The 18,637-nt window shown below is 40.6% G+C and overlaps 1 protein-coding gene across 1 annotated transcript in view; it reads left to right on the top strand.

Annotated features, from left to right (window-relative positions):
* The window catches only part of mam (neurogenic protein mastermind), a 203,882-nt gene that overhangs the window by 133,840 nt on the left and 51,405 nt on the right, over positions 1 to 18,637 (top strand). The window contains 2 exon segments of the mRNA XM_018450053.1: positions 8,323 to 9,132; positions 9,135 to 10,016. Coding sequence (XP_018305555.1) covers positions 8,323 to 9,132; positions 9,135 to 10,016 — 1,692 coding nt within the window.

An 18,637-nucleotide genomic window follows, 5' to 3' on the forward strand; every position in this document is an offset into this window, starting at 1 on the left:
AAAAAAAAAAAAAAAAATCGCTTCGCATTGACGCTGAATTATACCGCCGCACCATTATATACCGTGCAGTCATTTTTGCCATTCCCACGCGGAACGCGGATTTTCGGTCGGAATTAAATCATTTCGCGATGTCGCGACGCAAGAGAGAAGCATCGCTGATTAACGACGGGCGGACGGTGCGCGAAAACCAGCCGGACGCCCAAAATTTGTCATAAACATCCGTTACGGCGTGTGCATGTTCTCTCCCGTCCTTCCCTCTTGTTATCCCCCATCGAAAATGTGCGACATCCAATCGCGAAATTATGACCGCGCTGTTCGCGCCGTGGACGAGCAACGAGGAAACGCACAGAGCGGTTCATTTTTTATACCGGAAGTGAGCGTTTGCATCGATCGGCGCGGTCGCGAGGCGAAAGGCGTGACATCAGACCAGGAGGAAAAAAGTGACGGAAAAAAAGCGCCATAAATTCCCATCTAAAATATTCGCGCGGACAACGAGGTGGAAGCGATACGCGATCCTGATTTCGTGCAAGGCGAAGGAGACCGAGGGGTTTGTGATCTGAATAAATTCCGCGCGATAGCTTATCCTGGAAATGGCGATTACGTAAACGCATCGTTGCACAAAAAGCGGTAAGTGCCTATCAGTCGGCAAATTACAATTCTTGTACACCGATCTTGCTTAGTGGAGCTGTATAAGCCGTGTAGTATTATTTGAAATCGTTTTGGAGGGTTCGCGGGCGTTAGAATAAATATCGTGAATTCTCTTTTTCACATATTGCGGATTTTTTTCATAATATGAAAACAATAATTTTGCTAAAGTATCTAAAATTTTAGCTAGATATAGATATAAAAATAATTTTGTTGGACCATCAAAATAATTGTGGACACTCAAATTAATTACTAGAGTATTGAATTTTTTATAGTATATTGTTAGCAACACTTAAACATATTCAAACGTACAGCAAGATCGTTTTTTCCATGTATTATCTTCTTTTAATTATTCCTTTTTTATTCTCTTATTACAGAGTGTTTATTATCTAGAAAAATCTGAAATTTTCAGAGAATTTCTTTTTTTTATCTTTGGATATCATGGATAAAATCATGAATTTTTACAGAACAAATTTGTTAGTGGTAAGGAAAAACCGAAAAAAGTTAAGGAATTTTTTTCTATTTCCTCAGAAAAATTTTTGGACTTTTGAATTTAAATTCTATTTCTTTCTGAAAACATTGTTCCTTTGATTCCTTTTTTCTTGATAATGCAAAATGTTGATGTTCGATTAGCAATAAGTATAGCACACACGTCTGCGTATATTCACATACATTCTCGTGTGACTCGCGAGTTTTTACAAAAAAAATCAGAGCAAAAGACAGTACCCACAACAGAATAAGTAGCTCTGTTATTATATTGCAGTAAGTCTTCCTCATATTAATTTTCATATACATTTTCATATACATATAGTTTGTTTGCGTCGCTTACGTTCTAATTTATTTATTTATTTGAAAGTTGCACTAAAACGTTCTTTAATCTTACGTGGAATTTTTAACAAAAATACCTAGAAAATTCTAGAAAAGGGAGAGAATTCTCCGGGAAGTTTTTTCCAAGACTTGAGTAAGCAACTTCTTATAATATAAGATTCTTTTTAGACGTAGTTTTATCAAGTTTCAGAGTAATTAGTGATGCAAACAACTCGCGACTCTTTCCAACGTGTGGCATTATCAACGTGCGTAAATAAACCGAAAACCGTCATCCACGATATACACCGCGAAGTTTGGTAGACCTTCTTCCGTTACCTGCGACGGTTGATAACGCGGATAAGGGCCCGCGGGAGGCTTATCGGGAGTGAAAACGCGGAAGCGATAAACGCGCACGCGGAGCGGAAAGGTGCGTCTCGCACGCGAAAAGCGGATCGCGGGGCGTCTATGTGTCACGAAACATCGTCGGTCTCGTCGGCTGATATTTAGGTCGTGTTAACAGTCGCGTCGCGACTAACGGGAGCGTTGTTAACGAAATGTAACGCTCAATAGATCGGTGTATCCGCCCACACTCGCATTAAACACGCACACCCACGAGCGCTCTCGCACACACGTCAAGGTTAGTGACATGCTTCTTATCTCGGAGACACCACCGTCGCGTCGCCTTGCCAAGATTCACCACTCGAGATGTCCGATTTGTCACCTCCGACGATGCTCTCGTGCCGTAAAAACAGGAAATTGAAATAGGAAGTAACAGGCCTTTCGAATCTTTCAGAGCTACATCATGTAGAATCGAAAATTTCACAATATAAAATCCAGAATAATAAAAATTCGGAGTAAATAAAAAAATTGAGATTGGTATAACTGCGTATTATTAATTTTTCTCTCTCTAAAGCTGAATCAGTGGATAATTACTGATATCACTGTCAAGTATGCTGTTGATAATCAGTGAATTAAATGTGAGATCCCTAATCTAACTTTATTGTGTGATCTAACTAACCTTGTTTTAATGCTTAAATTTAATGAATATGGTATTGGAAGACTGAAATTAACGTGCAATTATCTCTATTTTAGTTATATAACGTTCAAACATTCTTTCTTTTTTAGTTGAACTCCACTGATTATCAGTGCCAAGAATGCTACTGGGTAATTAGTGACTATCCACTGATTCAGATTATACGTATATCAAAATGTTTGACATTGTTATCTTGACTAATTGATATAGAAATAACAGATTTACTTCATTATGTCATTAATTGCGTAATTGCGCAGCACATTCTGTTTGTCGAAAAAGAGAATGAAATTAAGTAGGACATATTTATCATCTTAAATTAGGTCTCTTGAATTGGACTTGTTTGCGCGATATAAAAAGAGGAATGAAAATATACGAAAAGAAATCGCGGGATACAATGACAATAACGTGACACGAATCCAAGATGCCAATTCCAGACGTCTGACTCATTCGCAACTTAATCAGTGGCGCAACGTGCCACTTATTACGTACAGAACAAGTGACGGACATTAAGAGGGGCCTATCCGTCTTCCGTTTTGGACAATGTGAACATCAGTTTCATGAATTAAGACGACCTTCGCGCACCCTAAGTTGATTATGGCTGTTGTGTGACTCGTAATGCGATCACCGATCTCTCGGAAGAAAGTTTCTCAAGGAGTACAACGAGAGCACGTACATATACAGCTACTCGAAAAAACAATTTTGCTAAAGTGTCTAAAAATTTAGCTAGATATAGAAATATGCAGATATGAAATTAATTTTGTTTGTAGATTATTAAAATAATGATATGCACTGGAAAAAGTCTCACTGATTGTATTAGTAAGAATTCTGGTTGAAAATGGACAAATCAGAACTTTCTAGTTGAATCTATTATAATTCTAGTTGAGATAACCAGAATTCTGATCGATTTTCAAATAGAATTTTTCTCTGTAATAATCTCAAAAGGGATGAATAATGCTGCAAAAAGTTTAAAGTTAAGGTTTTTGCAACATTGCTCGTCACGTTTGAGATTCTTATACTCAGAAAAATTTCTAGTTGAAAATCGATCAGAATTCTGGTTTTCTCAACTAGAATTATAATAGATTCAACTAGAAAATTCTAATTTATTCATTTTTAACCAGAATTTTTATTAATGCAACCAGATTTTTTCCAATGTACGTAAATTTTTAGATACTAAAGCAAAACCATTCTTTCCGTGCAAGAATTTTATTAGATTGACGGGGAACAATCTGTGGGTGAGAATTAATGAGATATCCAAGTTGCCCTTTCCACAGATTCATTCGTAACTACATTCCCACGATGTTAGGCAAACATGACGCATAGAATCTGGACGTGATGGCATGTCGTACTCTTGACGAGACCTTTGTTTCTTGAATTTGAAGCTATGCAGTCGATTACACATCTCCCAAAAATCGGGTTTTATCGTACCGATCGCGTTGCACTCGATGGTTTAATGAACAGTGCGATGGATTACGGAGCGGCAAAGTAAACCGCTCGATGGCGATACGGTAGTTTAGTCCTAACGGCACAAGTGCACGGTTCTCTATATCCAAGCAACATTCGCTCTTCGCACGAATTTGCGCGTACTGCGGATTATTGCTTCCGGACGAAGTGGCATAACTCGGCCCCGGTTGAGCACGGCCAGCTCACATTTAAACGATGTAGTCTGGTCGTTAGCCGATTTCGCTGGGAGGTGATAAAGGATTGGGCGAACGAAATCAGTTTGCCTCGAAACACACACATCGCGACGCGAGCAACCGTGACGCCGCATGTGGGTGCTTTTATCCCGAGGGAATTGGTTTTCTCTCTCGACAATCCACTCGCCACTTTCCTGATTTCTGTGATTGCGTATTAATTTCTAATCGCTGAATATCCCAATGACCAATTGATCGCGCTCAAATTCGTTGGTGGGTAACGAATCAGAAGAAGGAACAAATATAAACAAGCATCGTACACAATCATTGCGGTTGAAACTTCACTATTATTCGGCGATATTAACTTTACAAAATTGCGAGAGACGCTCGATTTATCTCGCACGATTAATTCTGCGCAAGCTCAGATAAGATATATTGAACTACCTAGATAAGACGCACATTATGTCGTACTTGATGGTGAAGGTTAAGTCGATCAACAAACATACATCGTAACGAAGCATAATAATATTACGCTGAACGACACGTGTCGAGGTTACAGATGTGTATATAAGTTACACATTCAGACATAAATTTTAAAATGAGTGTGAACGTTAAATGTCTTCTTTTCCACTAATGTGAAATAACTTTAATCTCGGTTCCTTACTTTTTATCTTTTTCCTATTCTGTTTATAAGAATTAAAATAAGATAAAGTAAATTAAATTGAGATTAAAATTAACATTGATGGAAATGAACATTAAACTTTCTTTTATCCGATGAAAAAAATGTGTCTTCGTTCCATAGATTATATCTTTATCAATAGCGACGCTAAGTACATCGATGAACAAATTTCTTTTGCAATCGATGGTTTACTTTCCTTGCATTGCAGTAAAAAAATGTCCAGTGTGCATTCTGCATAAAATTCTCGCGATTTTGCCATTTTATACATCCACGAACAGGAACGTACTGTTTATCACTATCGTTAACGTGCATTTTGATGTAGATGGTGTTTTAATTCGCTGATGAAACGTACTTTTGATCAAATTTGGTAAAAAGACAAATATTTTTTTTAAATAAAACGTACTGTTTCTTCTTAAATATATTTTTAATGCCTCAAATATGCTTTAAACAGTATTATAAAAAAAAACATATTTAAAACATATTAAAAACATCAACTAAATATGTTTTAAACTGTTTAAAATATGGTTAAAATGTTTTTTACCAACCCTGCTTTTGATCAGTGTCGGATCAGAAGGAAGAAAGAATCTCGTATTTTCGCGCCACTGCAAATAGCGCAACTCAGCGAAAGTAATTAGTTCGACAAGAAGGACGTTGGAAACGCAGTTTAAAGTATTTCTTGTTTTCATTTACTTATTTTTTGCTTCAAGCCGCGACGGAGTGGTGCAGGAAAGAGCGAGTGCAATATTGACGTTGGGGCGCGAGCCACGTCGTTATCCGCCAATCTCCAACACACACCTTTCGTCCTATAAAATTACCTCGCGAAAGCACCGTGCAAGAGTTTTATCCGACCGAAGCCTTTTTCCTTCGCTTTGCCACGCCATTGCGGCTTGCAATCTGCACTGAGTCCTCAATGTACTCTCATATAACGTTGTACGATTAGGCGCAAAGGATTAATGCTCGGTGTGATGATTTGTGTTGAAATCGAACGTAAATGGAAACTCATCTTACAGTTCAGTACGTGCGCAGCATGTAATATTTTAATATATTATTAAGCTATAATTTATTAGTATTTGAAATCATGTTGTGGACTTGCCGTAAAATGAAATAACTTTGACCCACATTTAAAGAAATGCCTGAACAGTATGCATGTCCAAAATGAAGACATAAAACATGAGTAGGTACAGCCTGTATTATCAAATTTGAGCCAAAGTTACTCTATTTTACGATTTTCAAAAAAAAAAAAACAAGGAGAAATAAAAAAAGGTTTAAATTCTTGATCAATAAAGAAAACTAGTATAACTGAGTTTCATTTCCTCGTTCTACTGGAGTAAAAATCACCCTAGATGATTATTCTTAAATTAAATGAATCTACTCTTTGAATTAATAGTCTCTACGAGCACTTTAATGAGTTTTTAAGTGCAACGCAAAAATGATCGGTGCTCTCACGGCGTACCTGCGAGATTCTTCTATCGTACATTGAAAAAGAGTCATTTCGTCGGGACCATCAATGACGGTTGCGATGGGGAGAGTTTCTTTTTAGGCCTATAATACTAATGTATTTCATTTCGTGAAACGTAATGGAAGAGGACGGACCGATTGCCAAGGCCCTCGAAGAAACGTCATTTACCTTTACGACAGCGACGGCGGGTACGCCGATTCCGCGATTGGCGGGAGGATGCTGTTGCGGGTAGAGAAGCCTGACGGAATATCGTATTACATCTGCGGAAGACGCAAGATTATTCGAGCTCTCGGGCCAGGTGGAACGGGAATGGCGAGGCGCGCAGGCGAGGAGGAGAACGCAGGGGGAAACTCGCGTAGAGCGCTCGATTCTCTATTAGAGGGTAATACGTATTATCGATTTTGGGATGAAACCGGGAGGGTTATCCCGGTTCAAATCATGACAAATGTATAGATACACACCGACGCGCGCGCAACCGTGCGCTCGTGCGTACGTACGTGTATGTGTATTCATCGGTGGAAGCGTTTCTCGCGACCGCACCCTGGAAAAACTTTTTCCAATCTCTTCTTCCCCCTTCTCTCTTCCTCCTTCCGACGCCACTGCTGTGAATTTGTTTGCCCGGCCGAAAACAGGGTCGTCGACTTGGAGATCTCGCAAAAATCCCCGCCGCCACGCCGGTGAGAGGTAGCTCGTGGCTCCTAAGCGGATTCGTCTTTAAAATCCGGCGATAATTGCCTCGAGTTTTCTGCCGTATTTCGATTATTTGAGATACTTTGTCAGAGGAATCACTTACGATATTGCCACTGTGTATAGTCGAAATTTATCCAGACTAGGCCAATATAATCTGTTAAATCTTGTTAATAATTTTGCGAAAAATATGTATTTACTGTATGAACCGTTATATGAATTGAAATTTTGAGATGAATATTAAAATATTGATAATCATTATTAAGTAATTACTAATGCAAGTAATAATCAACTTTTCTGATTGACTGCGTTCAGTAGAGAAAACTAATCTTATTAAACTTATTAATTAACTGCAATTGTTACTTATACTAATCAATCTTATAATGATGATTATATACATGATTAAGAATTATTTTAACCTTTAAATACCTTCTTTATGGCATGCTTTTCCAATACTTGTAATTTTTTTATTAATAAAGACACATTTGTTTGGAACTTATATTCTTCAATGTTTTGAATTTTGATTGAAACGAATTTTTTACAATGTTTATGTTTATGAATGTTGTAAGTAATCGAATTAAATTAGGTTGAATATATTACACACCAGTGTATTGTTTTTATAATGAAATGTTAGAGAATTAATCTCTATAGTAATTCTCTATAATCAAATAATCATCAGTTATGAAAATTGTTTTTATCCGATACTGACAAAATACGATGAATTTTAAATGTAAAATATTGTTAAAATCGAGGTTGAGATGTAATATGGTAATGTAAATGAAAGACTTAATAATGTGCACTCGATATATGAGGACTATTTTGGTTTATCGCGGTCATAGAGTCATGTGTCATCCTTTTTGATCCGGTAGACGATTCGCTCGTCGAGATTTACGAGTCGCGGTATCAGGGTTCGGTACTCCGCGAAACAAAACGGCGCTTCGCGGGCGGTCGTATAAAGACAGCGGCTGAAAAAGCGTCGCGAGTATTGACAGGTACGGTGAGAAACTGCCCGGGTTAATCGCAGAAAAAGCTGTGGGATCGAGCTCGGTGATACCAAGCGACGAGTTAAATACCTCGCGTCGCTTGGTTCGGTCATCGAGCAACAGAGCAGCGGAAAAAGCGGTAGTCTTTAAAAACCTACTCCGACCCGAGCTTGATCGAAAGGCGGTCAAATACTATTATACTGGCTGAAACTGTATAATAGATAAAATAATAAAATTAGGAATTGTTAGCAAGGATTGAGAGGTAATGATACAGCGAGTATAACTCTTAAATATTTTTATTGCTGACAGATTTATAATCTTATGTCGTTTCTTGTTTTCTTTCTGTTTTTCGAAAGTCCATTCAACGATTAACGATCCCCTCTCTCTTCTCGTTTCAGCAGCCGAAATTCCTCAAGAGGACGACCGAGGAGTTGGAGTCAGCCGGTGGTGCCAGTGGCGATGGCGGCTTCGGCGAGCCGCCGGTTAAGCTGCAATGCACGCAAGGACCTCATCAGCATCAACAGGGTCCTGGCGGTGGTGGTGGCGGTGGACCTCATCACGGCCACGGCCAGCATCAACCGGGGAACGGCGCGAACTCGACGGGTCCAACACCCGGTGGCGGTGGTGGCGGTGACGGGAACGAAGGTCTCACCAAGTTTCAAGTTCAGATCGTACAGCAACTGGAATTTACAACTTCGGCCGCGAATAATTCACAAGCCCAAGCAATCTCTACGAATGTAACGGTAAAAGCGTTAACGAATGCATCGGTGAAAAGCGATCTTTTAAATGCGTCATCGTCACCAAAACCTGGTTCAGACACGTCTGCGTCAGCCGCTTCGAGACCGCAGCCCGGAAACGGCAGCGGCCCCGGAGGTCCTGGCGGACCCGGAGCTGGTGGTGGTGCCGGTGGCGCTGGCGGTAGCGGTGGAATCGGTTGCGTTGACATTGGTAATCTAGTCGAATGTAAACAGGAACCCGACAATGAGTTTGTGGATCTGGAACAATGCGCTGCGGCATTAGAGAAAGATGCCGCGGCGAACGGCACTGGTTTCCCCGGCTTCTCCGAATTCATGGGTGATGATACTGGCGACGAGATTATCACGTCGGACGCATTCAAGGATCTCATTTCCGAAATATCGGACTTCCATCCGGAGTTTATGAAGGACTTTGACTTTGAAGATAAGAGCGTCGATACGTTGGCGAACAATGACGGCGCATCAACCGCAATAATAACGGTATGCCAACGAATAACGGACAGATCAAGATTGAGGACGACAAGGATGCGATTCATCAGCAGCAACAACAGCATGCCAATGGCGCGAACAACGGCGTCAACAGCAACAACGTCGGCAGTAACAACGGTAACACGATGCCGGCTAACTCGAGCCCAGGCACTCTTGGATCTTCGCAATATTCTCCCGCTCGACTTCCTTACTCTGGATTAGACTTCAAATCTGAGATGAGTCCGGCGGCGCAGACGCTCAAGCAGATGGCCGAGCAGCATCAGCACAAGAGCCAGCAATTGGGTCTAGGTGGATTCAACCCCACGGCAGCAGCGGCAGCCGCCGCGGCACGAGGCCCAGCGGCGAGATCCCCTTACGCCGAATTTCCTCAATTCGGCGGCGCTTCCGATTACCTTGGCAGTCCTGGTAGCACCGGCCCAACCGGTGGACAAAACCAGGCCACGGCCGCGGGGACCGGCTCGTATCACAAGAACAATGGCACTCCGACCTTCCAGAGTCAGCAGACCAACGATATGTTCGTCAGTTCGCAAACTCAGTTTGCTGCGGGCCTCACGGATATGAAGAGGCCCCAACCAACTGCGACAGGCGGCAAGCCTGGCATGTTGGGGCCTAGCGGCGGTTACAAACAACAATACTCGCCGTATGGTAGTCCGGGTTCAATGCCGAATCACGGTAGCCCGGGTTATCCGTTACCACCAAGAGGATCGCAAGGAGGTGGACCTAACCAGACCGGTTCGCAAGGACCTTTTAACACGACCTCCACGCCGCCGAGACCTCCTTCGGGACCCGGTACTTCCACCTTGCAAATCAATCAGGCACAACAGCTGCACATCGGTAATCAGATACAGGTAAGTGAAGTAACTTTTTCTGCACGAGATCGATTTTCTCGAAAACGAAATATTATATGGGAAATATGTATTCTACTTCTAAGTTATTTTCGCACGGGGTATAGCACTTTGTATTTCAATATTTGAAAGAAAAAAATTCGTATCATGGATCATGTAGTCTAATTATATTAATTCGAAATTAATTGCGCAATTATAAAATATTGTAGATAAACGACCGCAAAAACATGCGCGCACCAACGTACCTACATCGTCTTTTAAGGCTCGTCTACATAAAAGTCGTAGACGGTCGTAAGGTATCAAATCATAGGAAATTGATCAATTCTACTCGAGTATTCTCCTTATGTTTGACTGTGATTGGTCAGTTTCCTACGACTTAAGACTCCACAACCGCGTACGACTTCTACGTAGACAAGCCTTTGAAAAAGTTTTTTCAAACCATACCGTCTCTTTGATTTTCAATCATCAGGATGTAAATAAAGTATACTGTGTATCTCCATCAGTTAAGCGGATAAAATTTTTCTCGAGCTAGTGCAAAACTTAACGGATTATTTATCTTTCTCAATTAGAATGGATTCCGTATCGCGAGCTTCCAAGTTTCGATATAGTGACTTCTTTCGGTCGGATGACGGCCATTCCTAATCGCCGTTATCACGGTGATCAAAACGAAGTAACCGAGAGCTACTCGAGCTCGAGCCGAGTGATATCTGTTGCGCCGCGACGACGCGTCTATTTTTGTCGACATCGTGGGGCATCGTTGGCGACGGCAGTGGTGGTGGCGCGACGTCGAAGGGGTGGCGACGACGGCGGGCGGTGGCGGCGGTAGCGACGTTGTTGGTCGTCGATGAAACGCGGTGATACGGGGGGTAGAAGGGAGCACCACGGCGTCACGGGGGCGCCGCGACGCGCAACAAGTAGTCTCGTTTCTCCCAGTGGCGGCGGCGGTAGCGGCGGCGATCCTCTTTGTAAATTTTCCCTCTCGCCAGAGTCCACCATCCCCGCTCTCTCTCTTCTCCCCTCTCTTTCTCTCTCTCTCTGTCTCTCTCCCTCTCTCTTTCTCCCTCTATATCTTTGTCTCTCCATCCCTCCGCGCCGACGCTTCTGGATGGCGTTGAGAGTTGGGGAGGTGGACAGCGAAGGGTTGCGCGGCCGCGCACAGCCGGCGTCGCGACGCCACCGCCGCCGTCTGCTCGATTTAACCTGCGCCTGCAATCCGCGTCAATACGCTCCATAGTGATAGTCGCGGGGCTACGCTCGTGACAATACGCACGTGACGCCAGCGTCGGCGATGAGGCAGCCCCCGTATGTCTGTTCGTTCGTACAAAGGATTTCACCTGGGCGAATGAAAAGGATCGCTGCGCTCGTCAATATGCTCGTCGCTGTGCTGAATTACATAAGGATCCCGATTCAATTCGCAACATTGTCTATGGAGGGAGTTCTCTGAATAAAACTGTCAACGAAGATGTCCCACGCGAATGTATTTCCCTATAAACAATGGGAGCCAATCATTAAGGAAGCTGACATGATAATCGAGCTCGATTTCTCTTTCTCTCTCTCTCTCTCTCTCTCTCTCTCTCGCTCTCGCTCTCTTTTACGTTATTCATCAACTAGAATTAATTGCAGCTAATAAGTTAATGTAATTAATTCGAAACTTATTTTTACTGCCAATTCAAACGTAATGATGTTCAATCTCGCAAAGTCTGCAAAAGGTTCAGAGCAAACCGCAATTCGCGAATCTCCATTGGGTCATAGAAACTCGCAGGATCAGCCGTGACCGTTTTATGTCAATTCCGGAGGAAACTTGCTGACCGAGAGGAAACGATGGTTCTACGACGCCGCGCGCGAATAAAATCTCTAGGTCCATTGTGGCGGCTGCTCGGACAGATCTTATCTGCTTGAACGGATCTGGACTCGGAAGCGCTTCTGGTTGCTCGCTCAAGCACGCTCCTTCCTCGTAAATCACGTTAGGCGGCGCGTATTTGCATCTCAATGCGTTGAGGAGGCAAATGACGCCTCCTTTTCATCTTTAGCCAGATCCATTATTCTCTCCTTCTCATCTATAGACATCTTCTGCTTTTCCGCGTTCAATTTCATTGAGGATTTTTCATTACCTACTGCGCTGCTACGATTTTGCGATTCCATTCGAATCGGTACGTGCAATTTCGCTCACGTGAATCGGCAGAATAATCGACGTCATTGACATTACCTTGACGTTAGTATGGTACAGAATTCCCGCGATTGGCAGAGATTCACTGCACGATACGATAATGGGGATCAGCGCGCGGTTATAATTAATCATTCTCGGAGTGCTTCGAATCATGGAACTCCACGCGGCTGTCAATCGCGAATCGATGGGTTTCGTCTCGACATCGAGATATTTTATCGTAAAAAAGAGGAAAGATAAACGGATATTGATGTTGAAATCTCCACGTTCGACAAAATCACTCTTGAATATCGAGCTGTGATCGGGAATACGATGTAAGCGAGATTCAAATCGAGGATTTTTTCATGCTCTCATCGTCAATCTTTCTGCGCTTCTCTACCGAGGACTCTTATTTTTACACATGTCAACGTGTCATTTAGTCCGGAAGCCGAGTTTTGCTTCAGGAACCACGATGTCGTGCGATCGATTTACATACCCTGACATGACTCCCACGTTCTTTTCGCAACCTCTTTCGGACTCTCCGAATCGATGACATTGTCGGAACGAAAGTCCCATCTAGACGGACCGTGTCGCTCGCTTATCACGTCGGAATTGTTGCGCGAGTCGACATCAGGTACACTCTCGAAGTTCCAATCGCATTAACAAATTTCTCCTCGAAATCGTACATACATATTCGAAAGGATGAAATAAAATCGCACCAAACGCCAGAATTAATGTGCAGCTAGGATTTAATTATGAATTCGAACTACTCAATACTATTTACCCGCCGTTGCTGCATAAAAAACGAGCGTAATATCGCCCGTTTAACGACTGATAAAATAATTCTTTATTTATGCATCACGTCGGATATGCAATGTACAAATTTAACCGAATAGGATGAGAAGCAACGCGAGTATCATCGATAGGTGGGCGGGGAAAATCGACGTATCGAAATGCCGTGCAAATCAAACGTGCCACGGATGTAATTCGTAAAACTCATTCGGTAAATACGACGCGATCGATACGATTTGCGAAGCATAGTCCCCCTCCCCCGTTTGGTAAAAGGGTGCGTGTATGTTTATGGGCGTTAAACGGGTTTTCGAAACATTCTACCGCGTCCATACGCGCTCACAGCGAATATTAATTTACCGCTAATTACGGGAATCGAGAATGGTAACGTTACAAACAAACGCGCGAATGCTCAATAAGAATTTATTACCGGAGCTTGTTACCTATGTGTAATCAGTGGCGCATTTTGATGCGTTCGTTACCTGATTTAAAGAGAAAACGCTGCCGATCGCGTCGCCGAAGGATCTTCCTTGGCAAGAAGAATAACGCGTGGAATGGATTTCGCGGAATCTTCTTCGTATCGCGAGCTATGCCGGGAATTTCACGCAGATGAAAACGCTACCAATGGCGTAACTCGTGAGGGTGCACCATCCACTTACCCGTCGCCACCACTTTCTCGACGAACCGTACGATTTTATGTCGAGGTGGAAGTTGATCAAAACGTTAGCGAGAGTTACTAATTTCGTTAATTAAGTAACTCCTCATTTAAGTCATATCGTTCATTTTCTGTATTTCTATCTCGAGAATTCCGAAGCGATTCCTCGTGGCGTTATCGTATCGTTATCGTATCGTTATGTGATTCTTACATTAGATTAATTCTTACATTCTGGACCTGACGTCCAATATAATTAGATCGATATTATTTAGATGACATTACGACGAATGCAGCATGGATGATTTACCGTCGAAATAAAGCGGGTCGATCGCATGCGGTTAATAACCCCGTCCTCACCTATGTAAAATAGCGTCCACAGCTTAATCGGTGAAATATTCAAATTACCCGATTTCGAGGCACGTTTCGGGGCGCCAAAGAGCAAGCGCACTGCGCATTTAAATGATAATCGTTGCACGCAAGAGTGTGTGCCTTCTCGTCCTTCTTCTTCTTCTTCCTTCTCCTCATTGACATCTTTTCCGCTGGCATTGTCCATTTCCCATCGAAACGATCGGTGAGATATGCGCGTATGATCGGAAGGGTTACCGATTTCAACGTCAATCTGCATACCGTAATGAGCCCAAGAAGAATGTTGTTTCCTTTTCTCGTGACCTTTATCTTGACCTTGTCTACAAAGTCTACGCTCCTACCACTTCGCCGTTATTGTCAAACAATCGACGGCGCACATTGTAAATTAGCATTTAATAATTTGTTTTTATCAAAAATTTGATCGTTTTCATTATTCGATCATTTGGTGTGTATATATATATATATATATATTTTATTGATTCGTGTGATTTAACTATTATTTGTTGTTATTATTTAATAAATATTTATCATAAGTAAATGTTAAGTTGGCACTATTTAAACATTTAGTTAAAATTTAATATATTTTTTCTCAACGTATGCATGTATTATTTATTTCATTAAAATTATATTATGCCATTGTATAAAGTATGAGCACTTTAATGTGTATTATCCAGTATAGTCTGAGTGATCGAAAATTTATCATAAGACCTTAATCGTTAACTAGTCTATTAGTTGTTTTTGCTGTACAAGTCGATCGGTGAAATTTCGGTAATTTCGACGCCAATTCACGATCCTTGCTATCTGTCGATTAAAAAAAACTCCCGTTGCACTGTGTATCGATATCCCTCGTATTTTCCGAGTTAATGGAAATATATATATGTATGTATATACATTTATACACTATATGTGGTGACGCGAACTATAGGACGTGGTGCAACACGCTGCTCGATGAGTGTAACGTTGTTCTCAATTTGTTTCTATACCGCGCGCGTGCCACTTCAAATGTGATTCGATAATGAAAACAGCACTCGTTCGTCGTCGAACCGATTTTCGTGCATCGGAATACTTCATATTATTCGACGCACAAACGAATGCGAATGCGCCGAGCATCGCCCACCCCGGACGTTGTTAATTTGACGAATCATACAATTGACTTTTAACCGCTCACGTGCTTTTGTATACTTTATCGCTCTCGTCCTCATTCATTTCTTCGACGTGATATCCGCGCGTCCACTTCTATCGCTTCGATTAATCAGCCTTAACAGCGAATTACATATCCACGTAAATAACAGTGCGAGTTTCTCCGTAGATAGCCGCGATGAGTTTAACGCAACGCGCTCGGGAAAATCGGTGTTCGTTCTACGACGACAAGCGGTTACGATAAATCGTGAATGGCGTGGTGTAGGTACATAAATTAACGCCACACTCTTATCGAAGAAGGACGCGCCGGCCGCGTAATCACCGCGTCGTATCGTTGCAAATTGCGACCAGTGAATTGCCGTCTCGCGCAAGCTGCGCAATTCCTAATCGTGCTAAACGTTTCCACAATTAATCGGTGAATACGCATTTTCCTGTATAGCAAGATAGTATAGACAGATATACTGCACGGAGAAAAATGTTGGTTGAATTAACTGGAATTCTGGTGGAGAAAATGAACGAGCCAGAATTCTAATCAAGTTTACTAGCTTTCTGATTAAATCTACTAGAATTCTGGTAGATTTAACCGGAATTCTGGTGGACCGTTCATTTTCCACCAGAATTCCAGTTAATTCAAATAAACATTTTTTTTCGTATGATTGTACAATCTTTAGAGAAATTAGTGTAGTGACTGTAAACATGACAACTATATTTCATATGTAGAATTAATATACATAGTTGAATAAATTTTGTAGTTATTGCAACTGTAAAATAGTTTATTCAACTATACTCCAAGTCAAAAGTTTGGAGATACTTTATGAAATTTAACATTTTTAGGACTTATTCAAATATCCAAAATAATAACTAGAACAGTAAATAAATAAGTTTTATATCTGGTAATATTTTCGTTCGAACCCAGCTGGGATATTTTTTACAATAAATTTTTTGCAAACATATATCTATAATATTTTTATCAGTATCGTTAATATTAAGTTAATTACTAATTTAATAATACGATATTCTAACCTTTACAAGTTTGAGACTACGCTTTAAGATTGACAAGTAGGTAATCGATAATTTCGTCGATAATGTAATTTGCAAAAAGCTAAATAATGTATATAAATTTATAGGAAAATATTATTAGGCTTAAAGTTCCATTATTATTAAACTTAAAGTTCCAGGTCGATCGAAAATGTCTATTTATTTATTGTGTTAGTCTTACATGAATATGTATATTTACTATTGTATACTTGTAATACTATATTTACTTATTGTTAGATAATGTATAAAGCTTCGCGTGCAATCTCACACATTTACAGTGCGGCCGTAATAATCAGAAAAGATAGAAAAACTTAGCATATATTGATCCTTTCTATTAATTTGTTGTTACTAAAATTGAGAACTCTGAGTAGAAGTCTACGGAAAGAATAGTTTTGCTGAAGTATGTAAAAATGTGGCTAGATACAAATCTGAAAATAATTTAGTTCAAACATCAAAAAATAATTATGTGAAAAGCTCAAGTGTTGATGACAAAGCTGTAACAAATTTTAGCATTCCACAATGAGAAAAAAATTGTGAGTAATTAATTGTTTGATTAAATTAATATAATTATCTGCATTTCTTTCGTTCACAAAGAATGTATTCAAATATATAATATACGTTTGACTTAAAATACATATACATTCTCCTTCGAAAGAAATAAAGACGAACTAAATTTAGTCAAATGGACAATTATTTTTCTCAGTGATAGCAACCAACTTGAGCATTCTACATAATTATTTTGGTGGCGTAAACAAAATTATTTTTAGATCTAGCTATTTTTTACTTCAGCAAAACCATTCTTTCTGTGTATACATACAACGACTTGGCGTTAGGTGTAAATTATTTATACTCGCTTTGATCTTCTGCAAAATTATGGTTCGAACCGATTATAGTCAATACACCTTGCTCGTATGTCACGTACGCGGTCTATAGTGTCTTGGCGGGCAGTCTGTGATTTTACAGACGGGCTCGTCGATTCCGCGCGTCACGATAACTACAAACGATGGTGTAGCCGCCGTTCTCGCACACGAGCGCCGATCCGGCATATGTACGAGGCACATTCCACAATGCATACCGCGTTGAAATCGATATCCACGTTCCTCCATTTGCAACCTATATCGCGCTGGTCCTGTACAGTGTTTCCTCGCTTGTCGATCGACCAAGCGTTTTCATTTTAAATTGATCGAGATAACGTACGCAAAATGCGTGCTCGCAAATTGCGTCCCCGTGATTTTGACGAGCTCTCCGATAGATTTGCGAACACGAATGAAAAATTAGTTTTACGTGTTTTTCGAAATTACTCTACGTTATCGTATCCGCATAAGCAGCGTATCGGAAATGACCAAAAATATTGTTGAGAATTCATTATTTTTGTACCAGGTGAAAAAACGTATTAATCCCTGTTTTCGAATACGGGTTCAATTTTGCACGAGAAATGAAATTCGACGATATGTGCCCCCACGGGGCAGCGTGTATTAACGAGGTACAAATAACGTAATGCCCAACCTCCGTGCTCTGCTTGCATAATAATCTCCGCATGTCATTTCGCTTGAATCTGCGAACAATTAACAGCGTAAAAATAATGTCGGTACCTCGCAATGTCGCGATCGATATACACAATACGTATACGGTATAATCATACTCAGGGACAGATGTCATCGAATCTATGCATTATGAGTAATTTATTAAATTAGCTTCGGACAATAAAAACGTGCGTATTCCAAGGAAAATTCAGCATCCTTTTCGCGTGTATTTGAATCAGTTATCATTTTTTCAATTCTCTCTTTATATTTTTTATTTTTACGATAATATCCTTACGACAAGAATATATCGCTCCCTTACTTTAAAATTTAAAAGTAACACAGCTAAAAAAATATAATTTTCCAATTAACAGCATGAACGAGTTAGGTAAACGTTATCTCATCGATCATCAAAAGTAAACTAACTTAAGTTCATAAAAAAAATCGTTAAAACACAATTCAAATTTTATCTTCTTTTCTGAGAAACTTATATTTTGTGTCACTTTACGTATAAGGAAACAATAATTTCTTCTCAGACTTACGCTAATGATATCTCCCGACGTCTAAAAAAAAGAGAATATAAAATTGAGAGGTGGCTGCATACATGATTTTACAATCCGATCTAGTGACGCGCGCGTCGATCGTCATTCTCGGATTGACGTAACGAGAATTCGACGTCTATTAAGCTGGCACAGCCACTTCAGCACAATCAAACGCGACCTATACCACATTTTTTTGCTATTTTTTTGCTAATTTTTTGCTCTATTCCCGATTTTTTTGCTCCAGCCGATTCGCTAAAACCCATGGCTGTGCTAGCTTAAGATCAAAGTTAGCACAGCCACAAAGAAAAAAAGCAGCAAATGAAAAATCAAGTACATATTCTTGAAGGGCTATTTTTTTGCTAATTTTTTGCTCTAATCTCGATTTTTTTGCTCACCGTTTAAGTCGAAAAATTCGACCAAGAGTGTGGCTG

This window comes from Mycetomoellerius zeteki, unplaced genomic scaffold, assembly GCF_001594055.1.
Source record: "Mycetomoellerius zeteki isolate Tzet28-1 unplaced genomic scaffold, Tzet1.0 scaffold264, whole genome shotgun sequence".
Classification (NCBI taxonomy): domain Eukaryota; kingdom Metazoa; phylum Arthropoda; class Insecta; order Hymenoptera; family Formicidae; genus Mycetomoellerius; species Mycetomoellerius zeteki.